Source organism: Cuculus canorus, chromosome 2 (genome assembly GCF_017976375.1).
Source record: "Cuculus canorus isolate bCucCan1 chromosome 2, bCucCan1.pri, whole genome shotgun sequence".
In the NCBI taxonomy this organism is placed as follows: Eukaryota; Metazoa; Chordata; class Aves; order Cuculiformes; family Cuculidae; genus Cuculus; species Cuculus canorus.
Window position 1 is genome coordinate 153,577,587 of NC_071402.1, and position 12,134 is coordinate 153,589,720.

The window sequence follows — 12,134 nt, forward strand, 5'->3', positions numbered from 1 at the left end:
ATTAAGAGGAGATTTTTTGTGAAAAGATGTTGGCTTTAAGCATTTAGGTGAGGAAGAAGGCAAGCACTTATTAGCTGCATGACAAACTCAACCTGCTTTTAGCAGTTAGCTCACAAACACTCCCACTGGTTAGTCCCATACTGGCCATTGTGCTTCACACCAAAATCTTCCTTTTTAGTGTTCTGTGATGCTTCTCTTTGGAGTTTGTCTGTAAGCAGTTCCACTCCTCCTTTAGGGCAGTATCTAGCTCAAAGCCTGCTTCAGCATCCTTGTTTCCTGATCACCACTCAACGTTGGCATGATGGTTTGGGGCAGAACCTACACCACAGTTTTACTTCAGTTTTCAGACATCTCCAGTCTTTCCTGATGATCTTTCAAAGTGCTTAAGTATCCTCCTCCAACACTAAAGTTGTGGTGTGTGCTATCCTGTGCATTCTTAAGTTTCGTTTTCAGAAAGATGTCAGACACTACAGAATTTCAGGACAACTTTCTTTGGCACTCTTGGCAGTTCCTTCACATGACCACTCTTCAAATACAAAACTTCTCATGCCATGTTAGGCTTCTGCTTGCAAAATTCATGATTATTTTTTCTGCTTTTTCTGTGACCTCAGACCTCTCTGCACTGACCTCCATTCTCTAAGTCATCACCTCTTCTACTTGTGCTACTTCTAAATATAAAATTTCCACCACTTATTCCTGAATTTGTCTTTAATCCCCAGTACTATCCCAGATGGAGTATATCACGGTTAGTGAATCATCCTATTTTTCATTATAACTTCAAAAATGGCACAATTTTTTTAGTTTCTAGATGCATCACCTTTGTGAGAACCACTTCCCTTATTGCTTTTTCTTTCTACAGCAAAAATTATCTGAATGTCACTGTCAAGTCCTAAAAAGTAGCATAGTTTGATGTGCTTAAGTAATTTTTAACTTAACATGATAATCTAAGTCAACATCAATTAAAAACTACCCATAATATTAATACAACCACAAGTTACACAGCATCTGTTATTTCTTTTAAATAAAAGAGCTAAGTGAGAATTTGAAATTTCTTAGCAGCCATGAAGGCTAGAGAAAACAAAGCACGCGTTAAATATAGGAGAAACAGATTTGCTTGTAAGGTCAACCTCATTCCATCAGTGAGCCCGATTTCCCCACACTCCCACTTTTCAAGGTCAGCTCTCACATGCATGTAACATCTACATTACACAGAAGACCAATTTCCAGTCAAAAGATTAAACAGGAGATCGTTTTCTAACCAAAAGAATGGCAAACAATGAGCCTTAAGGCAGCCTGGTTTTGTTTTCCCAGCCCCTTGAATGTTTTCCCAGGTAGACTGCACCTTGCTCCTTCAACTCACTGAGCAATACCATGTATTTTTCAAGGGAGGGTGTTATATATTCAGAGAACAAAATCAGCCTGGAAGAGATAAACAGTCATAACTTATTCCTGCTCCTCAAGGAAAAAATTAGTGGGCATCAAATGAAATTAGCACAAAATAGCATTAAATTATTTCCACAGAAAATGTGGCCTACAGGAAAGCTGGAGAGGGGCTGTTTACCAGGAGTGTAGTGATAGGACAAAGGGACACAGTTTTAAGTTGAGAGGAGGATGAGGGGAGACCTTATTGCTCTCTACAGCTGCCTGAAAGGAGGTTGTGTAAAGGAGGGAGCTGGTCTCTTCTTCCAAGTGACAGGGGACAGGACAAGGGCCTCAAGCTCTGCCAGGGGAGGTTCAGTTTGGACACCAGGAAAAATTTTTTCACGGAAAGAGTCATTGGGCACTGGCAGAGGCTGCCCAGGGATGTGGTTGAGTCACCTTCCCTGGAGGTGTTTAAGGGATGGGTGGATGAGGTGCTGAGGGGCATGGGTTAGGGATTGATAGGAATGGTTGGACTCAATGATCCAGGGGGTCCTTTCCAACATAGTGATTCTATGATTTAGATTAGATATTAGGAAGAAACCTTTCAAGCCAAGGGTGGTGAGACACTGGAACAGGTTGCCCAGAGAAGTTGTAGATGTCCCATCCCTGCAGGTGTTCAAGGCCAGGTTGGAAGAGGCTTTGAACAACCTGATCCAGTGGAAGGTGTCCCTGCCTATGCCAGAGGTGTTGGAACTGGATGATCTTTAAGGTCCCTTCCCTTCCCTTTAAGGTGCCCTAAGAAAGCACAGCTAAGCTGTGGTTCTCACTGCCACAGGATACCAAAGGCTTACAAGAGGTCAAAATACAATTAAACACTCGGAAAAAGCAAATATTTTACAAAAAATACCACCTTTGCCTCAGAAAAAAAACACAGACAAAAACATTGCTCACAAAGTGCAGACTGGTATTTTCCACTATAGCTATCTGCACTGTGTGTACTAAGCATCACACACTTAACTTGCTGCCAGTGGGCATCCAGGAACAGGATAGCTGGGTACCTGCCTTTCACTGGACCCTACTAAGGCTTTCTTATTAGGCCAAAGACAAAATAGATGGTGCTAGGGCAAAAATCACCTGAACGTGATTGAATGTTACCAAAAACAACAGATAAAAGCTTCCAATACTCAGAAAGTTTCGTGCCATTTCTACAAGCAGAAGCTGTTAATTCAGTCTTGTCTTTCTCTACATTGTTCTTGCATAGCATATAGATGTTCTTGCATCTATAGTGCGATTGCTCAAGAGGATATGAAAGAAAGCTGCCTGAATGTGCTCTTGGCATTTATCAGGAGAACAAAAGAAGTCTAATGGCAGAAAACCAAAGTGTTGGTTAACAAACTTGGTTGGAGAACAAAATCACTGTGAAAGAAGATAGCACAGCCAGGGGTTTTTTTTTTGTTTTTTTTTTTTATAAGAACTAATTGCTTAATTTACCACTAGTAAACTAGATTCATGAGAAAAGAAGCCAAAGATAAATGGCCTGAGCATTAATTTGTCTTTCTCAACACAAAAAGGCTAACTGAAGTTTCTGTCTCCAAGAGAAAAAAAAAAAAAAATCAGAAAAGGGTTTTGATAAGGCAAACCACCAGATTCCCCCTCCTGCCATGTGGCAGTTCACTACTAGAAGTACTGTAGGAAGGAGAAGAGAAACAGAACTGCAAGGACCCATCTGTTCTTACTGTGGACATCATCCACTGGAAGTCGTTGCTGCTTTCTCACTTGCAGATGGTTCAGAAAGCAATGTAACACCTCTGGCACTAAGTGTACTATCACCGGTGTCAATTGGTTACTATTACACAGTATTTCCATCTACAAGACCTGCTGACTTTGTTACAGCTAATGGAAGAGATCACATAGGAACACCTTCATCCCCATTCCAGCTTGAAATCATCCACCTTTAACACAGGGACCTACAATTTGGTCATAGTAACGATTACTCCGTACTCCAGAGGCAAAGTGCAGAGATGTGTTGCTTGGTCCTGTCCAAATGGCAAGTGCAGACCATGTCTAGAGACGACTACCCTTACCCAGACCCTGTCTCACATTCCTCACACTGTCTGCCTCTGTCACATTCAGCTGGTGGGGCCACAAGCGAGAGGCAGAAAGTCCCTTTAGTTGACAAAGCACACCATTGTTTGGGACTATTACAAATCATCCTGCTTTTTCTGCTGCAGTTTCCGTGTCCTGAATTCTACTGCCCATTTCATAAAGTACTAAGTTGGTCCAGCACAACTCACCCATGCTCTAGTTATTTTGTGTCCGATTATTTTTCTCTTTAGAGGCGATCTAGTTTTTAGACTTGAGTTCCATAGGCCCCCAAATAATAATGTTCTCAATGCAGTTCTTAGCTAGGTAAGTCTTTAAGGCATTAGATGAAGATCTCTCTACCCTGGAGATTGTTTATCCTAGTCCTGAATTACTGTTGCCTGAAATAATAGAAGTGGAATAGCAAAGGCTTCATGTAGTAATATAAAAACTCTCATTAGGTATTAAACATTCATCTCCAATTAATCCTGCAGTCAAACAATTTTCTAAATTCCTTATAATTCCTGCTGTTTATTTAAAGATAACAGATCATTCATTCACCCCAAACTACAGCCACTCCAGCAGCAGCACAAGAATTTGCCATACACAAAGAACAGCAGGCCATGAAAAGACTGCCTTAAATCCTGGTATGAGGAACTGACTGAAAGAGCTTCTACAAATTCTGAAGTGTCAATCGGTGGGTTATGAACCCATCAGGAGACACTTAGGGATAATCTTCAACACTGAGATTCACGCCATAAAGATATGAGATTATAATACCCAACGCTCAGTATCAGTAGTCACAGAGCAGGAAGCTCCACCGTTTCCTCAGCCAGCACTGCAGTTTGAACGATACTCTGAAACCAGCCTGCTTGCTGATGAGGTGTTACAGTAGGGCACTTTGCCAGCTAGAAAATGTATTAGCAACTTATAAGATGTATATCACTATTCAATATAATTCAGAATATCATACCTGGTTTTGATCATTGTAGTCACATTCCCGAACCACTACCAGACCTCCTTTCTGACTTGGATGGCCCTGGGCAACCAGGCATTTGTTGGTTTGAAGGTGATACAACTATGAAAGGAAAATAGTTTGATAAGCAGAGTAAAGGACAAACACAACATACCAAAGGGAACATATGGTAATACTTTGGAAGCCCTAGGACTCAGTGTGCCCACAAAAAGACCCAACCAACCCACAATAAGAAAAACAACCTCCTTCCTTTTTAAAACACTATTTTGTTTTTCAGATAATTTGGAGAAAAAACAGCATTAAATAGCTCCATTTTGTTTTCTAATTACATCAAGATTTCCCTCTTTATAGTAAGTGCAGTCCACACACTACGGTTCAGCACATGCTGGCCATGGTCTGTCAAGTTTCTTTCCCTTTTGCACTTTCGATGAAACTCTCAGGTCTCAGGTAGTCACTACCTCAGGAATATCAACTGTAGCATAGCTGGTGAGGTGGGATCAGGCTATTCAGGCAGCAATTGCTGGCTGCACATCAAGAACTTTACTGCACACAGCCAAAGGTACAAAGGATAAAGGCAATTATTCTGGCAATGGTCGCAACTCTGCCATTTCCTTCCTCACAGCAGAGCCCCACTCTCCAAGTGCATGGGAGTGCCTTTGACAGCCACTGGTCTGTGCATGTGTGGGAGATGGCAGGGCTTCTGATCTGGCATCCACATTAAAAATAATTATTTCCAATCTGGAGCTTGAATGTAGAGCAGAAAAGAATTTGCTGTCCTCAACTCAAGACCAGGCTGATTAATTAGCTAGCTGCATTTTATTATGAAGACATACAGAACTGTCTCAAGATTTGTATCTATTCTATGGATTTTTAGAGGCCAAAACACACTTCCAGTAATAAAAAGAAAGGACTGCTCCACCACATGACAGCAAAAATCAGTGCAAATACCAAATCATATTCTTCACTAAACACCATTTCTGGAAATAGCTGTCCCCAGACACATCAACAGCCTCCTCAAGTGCTCCACTTTTCTCCTGTTCCCTACAAACATCTGAAACAAATTACACAAAACCTTCTAAGTAACATTTCCTTACACCCCAGAGACTTCTAGGAGAGTTCTCATTTTCATCACTCCTCACTCAACAGAAGGCTTTCCAACCACACAGCTACATGAGTTTATATGATTTTTGTCCTTGTTTTTATTGGCCATGATGATCAGCATTTGATAACACTGTTAAGCACTGTCACAATTTGTGATCGTTACAGTTCTTCCCAGCTGTCAAACCTGCACTTATCTCTGGCCCAATTAATTTTTGAGAATAAACTGGGATTTGGAGTGATTCATCCCAAATCCCAAAGAGTCTGGCATGCAGTGGTGACATTGGCTGATCGTTCTGTTCCTTGTAGGCATCTGGAAATAATTTATACAATCATTAGAGCCAAAGCTGACTCTCTCACACAATGCTGGGTATAATTGTGGAACCCCAGAGAACCAAGCCAAGGAACTGCATTTTTCTGTGTCTTGACTCCCCCTTCTTAAAGGGTGCACAAAATCTTCTCCAAATTAAGCCATGAGAAATTACTGCTGGGAAGATCCCCCTTAAGAGTTGTTGAGGGATTCAGATTCCCCATTAGCCTCTGCCACATCAGCAATTCCTTAGTTAAACTTCCATCTGAATGAAAGCAGAAAGCTATTAAATTTAATGGGAGGGGGAAAGAAGTCTGATGAGGGGGATAACAGTATTTAGCAATTAGCGTAATCGGCACATTGCATCAGTTTTATTCAGGGAAACAATGAGTTTCCCTAATAAATAACTTCACAGCTTAGCTTAGATACAGTTACCTTAGATACCTTATGGAGAGGGCTACATCCTTACTTAGTGCTTCCAATTACTAAGCTAGAGGGAATCTGCTAACCATAATCCACTCTGCGAAAGAGAAGACCTTCAGAAAGTTGTCTTGGGTTTGAAGTTATCCATTATTTTGGGGAAGTGTAAAATGCGCACATCAGACGAATTTGGCACTGGCAAGAACAGAGGCAACTCTATGCTGACTTTGCCTGCATACAACCCCATAAACACAGGCATGAATTTAATCAATTTAATCCTTCATGAATATGTGTAAAAACGTATCTCTTCACTTGTACTTTGAAGAAAAAAGGAGCAAAACTCATTTTTGTTCATTATCTAACAGTCAAGAGTAGAAAAATCATCATCAGTCTCAGATGCAAATGTTCATCTTTGCAGAAAAGTATCCAGTAAAAGAAATGAGTTTGAAAACTAATTACACTGTAGTCTTATAAACCAAGAGAGCATGAAAATCTAAGGTCAAATTTCCTCTGTACAAATTCATCTTCAGAACCAACAGCCATGAAAGCACATTCTAAAGACATCGAAACTTCATAACTCAGAACTCTGAGGTAAGAAACCTCATATGAATAGTATATAGATGCCTTGAAATATAGATCAGAGTGAAACCAATTTGTCTTTTCTAAAGACACAGAATCTGTCATTTTCAAGACAGCTTGTTGCAAAACTAAAACTCTGAGCTCCATAGAAACACACTTTTCCTTGTAATCTTTCAGGAAGAATCTCAAAATCATTAGAAAAAACAGAATCCTGTATTTTCAAGACAGTTTCTTACCCTTCCACGCTGGATTATTTTCGGTCGTTTCTGTGCTCTATTAATAAAAACTGGCTGCGGAGCTTTGGCGTTGGGCCCAGATATTTGCATCTCAGGATAGATATTATCTAAATACCACTTAAATGACTTGCAGTTCAGTCTTTTTCTCAATTCTACACGGTCGGTAATGTTTCCATAGTTCCTCATCCGTAGCTCAGGCCTCAAAGCAAAATATTGCTCCTGTATTTAAGAGAAACAGGTTGGGGGGCAAGGGGAGAAGAATTTCAGATCATCACTTTCCCACCTTTTCCTGTTTACATAACTCCCAAAGTTTCATTACATTTTTAACCATTAAGTATGAAACTGGCATTAGAAAATTCCAGAGTTTAGACAGTCACAGGATGTGAAATGTATCTTGCCTAACTCTGAGCTAATCTTTCTAGGCTGCTTTTCTTTTTTTGATGAAGACACTTCTTGGGCATGAATCTGCTGACTTTGTTAAGGTGTTAGCTTCGGAAGGAAACAAATCACCCCTATATTCCATCAGCAGTAATGGCATCCTAGAGTCATTAGGTCAGAAACAGATGTGTATATCATCATCATTCTCATCTGGTCAGGGTTTCCTTAAATTAGTTTATCATCCAACTGATTGTTGTCACTGTTGTAGGGTTCAACTGTATTTTCTCTTCCATCATTTCCAGCCTTCTTCCATATCAGAACAGACCTACGAGTGGGACTACCTCGTGAAGTGCAGTGCAACCACGCATTTATTCACATGAAGAACTGGAATTATTAACTGGGCCTTCTGTGAAGCCCAGTTGTTTCTCTTGATCTGCATCATCTCCATAAAGGCTCCCACAATGCTGTTATTTTCATGTTCTAGTTTATGACTATACTGGGAATTGTACCTGGTAGGCAAGGATGGATTAAGATTCCAGCTCAATCTTATGTGCTGTTCAACTCTAAGGCAAAGACAATGGGAACAAACAGGAATCCATGAAAGTACAACATAGCATGAACCAAAACTAGAAGAAAAATCTTTTTGTAGAGTCTTTAATTCCAGCTAGATATATAGAGCTCAAAGAAAAGGCATTTTCTTTGCACATTAACTATTTTACTATATATTATTTAGAAATAATTTTTCGGGGCACTGAGCTATGGTATTTTGTTGGATTTCTCTAGCAGACATCTAGAATTTACTTACTATAATGTGGTTCTGGACAGTTTTCCATTACCTACCACAGACTCTGATATTCAGATGACAGCAGTATCTAAATACAAATTACACATCTGTCCTTATCAAGATCTTTGACCATTTGGATGCACTTGATGTTCAAGCATTAGGCACATTGCACTGCTGGACAACTCTCAGAAAGTTTGGAGATAGACTGCACATAACTATCAGCTCTGCTATTCCAATTGCCTCTTTCCTGGTTCAAGTTCAAATTTCAGCATCCTACCTTGTTCTACACTATTTATTTTCACCGTATACGTGAACTAACTTACTTCCACATTTTGCTTTTGACAGCTATAAAAATTTTCCTGTTTCCCTTCCATTATACAATTTTACTTTTTTAAATATTGATATTTGCTCTTTGCTATAAAAGAGGTCCTTTAAAGTCTTATCTTTGTACTCTTCATCATCTATCACTTTAGTAAATGATACCAGCCCTAAATATTTGCACTACACTTAAAAACCAAAAAATATTTCTAGGCTTGCCTTCCATACATAAAACTGTCGTGACAACAGTCTCTGGCAGCTATCAGAGAATTAGATTAGAAACAGCTGGAAAAATTCAGGACATAAGTCTGTGATAAGAGACTGCTAGAATCAGCAATTTATGTCTTTGCTGGACTTAAATTATAAGCATTAGCCAGAAATTACAACAAAGAATCAATTCCAAGCTTCAGAGAAAGCCATCATTAATCACAAAAGAACTGGGCCCAGGCACCAATGAAAGGGAAAGTAATAGATCAAACCTACCAATGCATTATGGAGAAGGAGAATGAAGATAAAAATTAATGATCCCTAATAGGCTCTGTTCCTCAAACTGACTGAATATCAGAATGAAGGATGGGGGTTGAAACAAACATCTACAGAAGACAAAGTGAATAAAATATGTCTTGCACAGAAACTGTAGGGAGCACAGGAGCTGCCCACACAGCAAATGGTCTCACAAGGCAAAATGTCTTGAAGTATCACAGAGATGAGGACTTCACAAAAACCTGAACTACAGTTTAAACAACCAGTACCAAGATCAGAAGACAAGGAAGGAATATGCTCATCCCTGAACCCAGAGGACAATCCTGACTGATCTTCCAAGGCAAGAAAGACTAAGAATCAGACTGCTGGTTAAAAAGCAGAAAGCAAACAACCAACTCACAAAATTCCTGTCTCACTGACATGGAAACTACCTGAAGGTATGTAGCAGCAGTATATGGTTGCCTGTAATACTGATGTGGACACACGGCAATGCAGAGCTTAAAAGAACTCATTTATCATCCTTTACTTCATTAAAAAAGCATAAAACTTCACCTCCAGCTGGCAGAAGTAACAGGTAGTAGACTTGAGCACTCAAAAGCCAAACAACAACCTTGCAGAATTACAAGAGTTCATATCAAAAATAACATTAGGATATCAGACTACAGAGGAAAAAGCCCATTAGAAAAGCTAAGAGCCTACACAGTCCTCTGACAAAATCGGCCAGTTAATGACATTATTTCATGATCTAGAATTGAGTCTTACCTTATACTCATCCATCCACACATGTGCCAGCCTCAGCGAGTTGTGAGCCATAGTGTCCTGTCCCCCTGGTGACCCATAGGGACGTCTTTTGCGGAAAATGTGCCCCACCCTGGAGCAGGGGATGATCAGAAGTCTACCACCACACATCCAGATCTGCCCACAGAAAACCAGAACACACCTCATTGTATGTATACTGACAAGGCTCATTCCCTCCTCCCATTATACACAATGACGCGATTAGGTGTCAGCAATGTTGATCTACACGTCATGCATTCTGACAAGTTAAATTAATAAATCTTCAGGCCAGAAAAGCCTACTTTTGTCACATCATCATGCATTCCACATAACACGTCATGGTTCTTGCAAAACAAATAGCAAATTTTCTAAAATGTTATCCTCTAATGGCCTATTAGAAACACTGAAATATATGGACTGGGATTCACGTCGCAAATTTAGACATCTACATTTATTTGCACATATGAGAATTACATGTCCACGCTACCACAACAGATAATGCCAATCAGTCAGTAGTATCATCAAGGAAGCCTGGAGAGTTTTTCATCTAAATAAGCATGAACTTTTATAGAGCTCTTTATTCCTGCTAAGTATACGGAATCCATAAATACTGCTTGCATTCAGAGACTACATTTAGGTGCCTTACTCCAGCTCCTTGGCACCCCAGATCCAGATTTCTTTATACACTCTACTTCCGTTTAGTTTGTTAAATTTCTTTTTAAACTTCAGCTTCCAGCAGATTATTATTATTATTGGCCCTTTGTTGGACTTATGTGCTCTCCAATCTCACTAGCAGTTTATTATCACGTTACTTTTAAAACTACCCCTTCTCTTGGATAAGATAAAGACTAAAAGGTCTTTACAACTCTCACTCAGGAAGAGGGGGCTTTCAGACCTTAAGATATCTGAATAAGCTCAAATTTTTCAAAGCTCCTTCTATTGAAATTGTGTACACAGTAATAATAATTTCCTCCCACTCCATACAGTTCTACTCAGATATTTAATAATCACATTTTGTACTGAAAACTTGGAAGATTTTATTTACTCAGTACATACCCCTTTAAAGTCATTCAAATTTATGAAATTCTAGTTAAAATTTTTGAGCTCTAATCTTGATTTCTCTAAAAATCCAATTTGACAAGGTTATCTAAATTTTGGGGGTTACGTATTTGGTTTGAGTTGGGGCTTTTTTATGTTAACTCAACTTTTTAATCCCCTTTTCATATTTGTCATGATAAGTGTCTTATTTTCAGGACACTCTTGTCAGACCTGTTGATAAACCCACTTTACAGAAGCTAAGAGGTATATATGATATGATCACAAAAAGTTGGCTTTCTTCCAGTGGAGTAACAAGGAATATTAAATAAAATCTAAGAAGCCCAATGAAGTATCACTTTCGTATTTCCCAATTATGACTTGCTCATTATTTTCCTAACCAAGGCAACTCCTCTACACGATTCTTAATTCAGCTACAAAACATTTACATTTCCAGGCCCTCGAAAAAAAAGCTGAGTGTCTGAAAAGCCCCATACAGGTCAAGGGATATATAATAAGCTTACTTAGTATCAATGTTGCTGTGTGCCACCCATCTTTTTAACCAACCTGTGAAACTCATTAGGAATTGCTTTTAAACCCATTTCAGAAATGTGCATGATTATTCTTTTCTTATGCTTCTCCATACATAGTAAGAAATACCCCAAACAGAGAAAAAAACACAAACATTTAACTTCAGAGCTCAAAATTCTCTTTAATTTTCCCATTAAATCTTAATTTAAGATTATTATAAAGGCAGTTGCTGTGCACTGGAGGCATCCTTCCTGGAAATAAAAGTGCCAGTTTCTGTGGGCAAATAGCTATTTCAATGCTAAAGAAATTATAAAGAAGAGAAGCAGGCAGACACCAAGGTTCATACTCCAATACACATAAAAGGGAGATTACCCGAAAAGATATTTCCAGATTTTCTCCTCCCCAGATGTCCATGCCACTATCGTACTGTCCAAGTTCATTAAAGTACTCACGATCCATGGCAAACAGGCCTCCAGCCATAGTAGGTGACCTAAAAAGGAATACTGAAAGAAGTTAATTTTCTTTGAAAGAAAAAAAAAAAAATCAGTAATTTTAGCTGCATCTGCTAGTTTCAAAGCTTAAATTTAGACCTACATAATACAATTTAAATCCTGAAGACACTAGAAATCATCAGATCACTCTTCAGTCTCAAAACATTTTCAGAAGCACAACTGTAAGTGGTATTTGTTATCTTTCATTATTCCAATACTATAAACCATATTTATTTGCATAGTAAACTTGAGGAGAACAGATAGGACAGGGAAA

The 12,134-nt window shown here is 39.1% G+C and overlaps 1 protein-coding gene across 6 annotated transcripts in view; it reads right to left on the bottom strand.

Moving 5' to 3' along the window:
* GALNT11 (polypeptide N-acetylgalactosaminyltransferase 11) overlaps nucleotides 1-12,134 on the bottom strand; it is a 59,361-nt gene that overhangs the window by 11,841 nt on the left and 35,386 nt on the right. For 5 of the 6 annotated variants that reach the window (XM_054060786.1, XM_054060788.1, XM_054060787.1 and 2 more), the window contains 4 exons: nucleotides 11,742-11,859; nucleotides 9,789-9,941; nucleotides 7,064-7,282; nucleotides 4,418-4,522 (listed from right to left, as the gene is read on the bottom strand). In XM_054060786.1, coding sequence (XP_053916761.1) covers nucleotides 4,418-4,522; nucleotides 7,064-7,282; nucleotides 9,789-9,941; nucleotides 11,742-11,859 — 595 coding nt within the window. Of the gene's footprint in view, nucleotides 1-4,417; nucleotides 4,523-7,063; nucleotides 7,283-9,788; nucleotides 9,942-11,741; nucleotides 11,873-12,134 lie in introns of those variants that run through there. The other variant, XM_054060792.1, reaches the window with a different exon arrangement.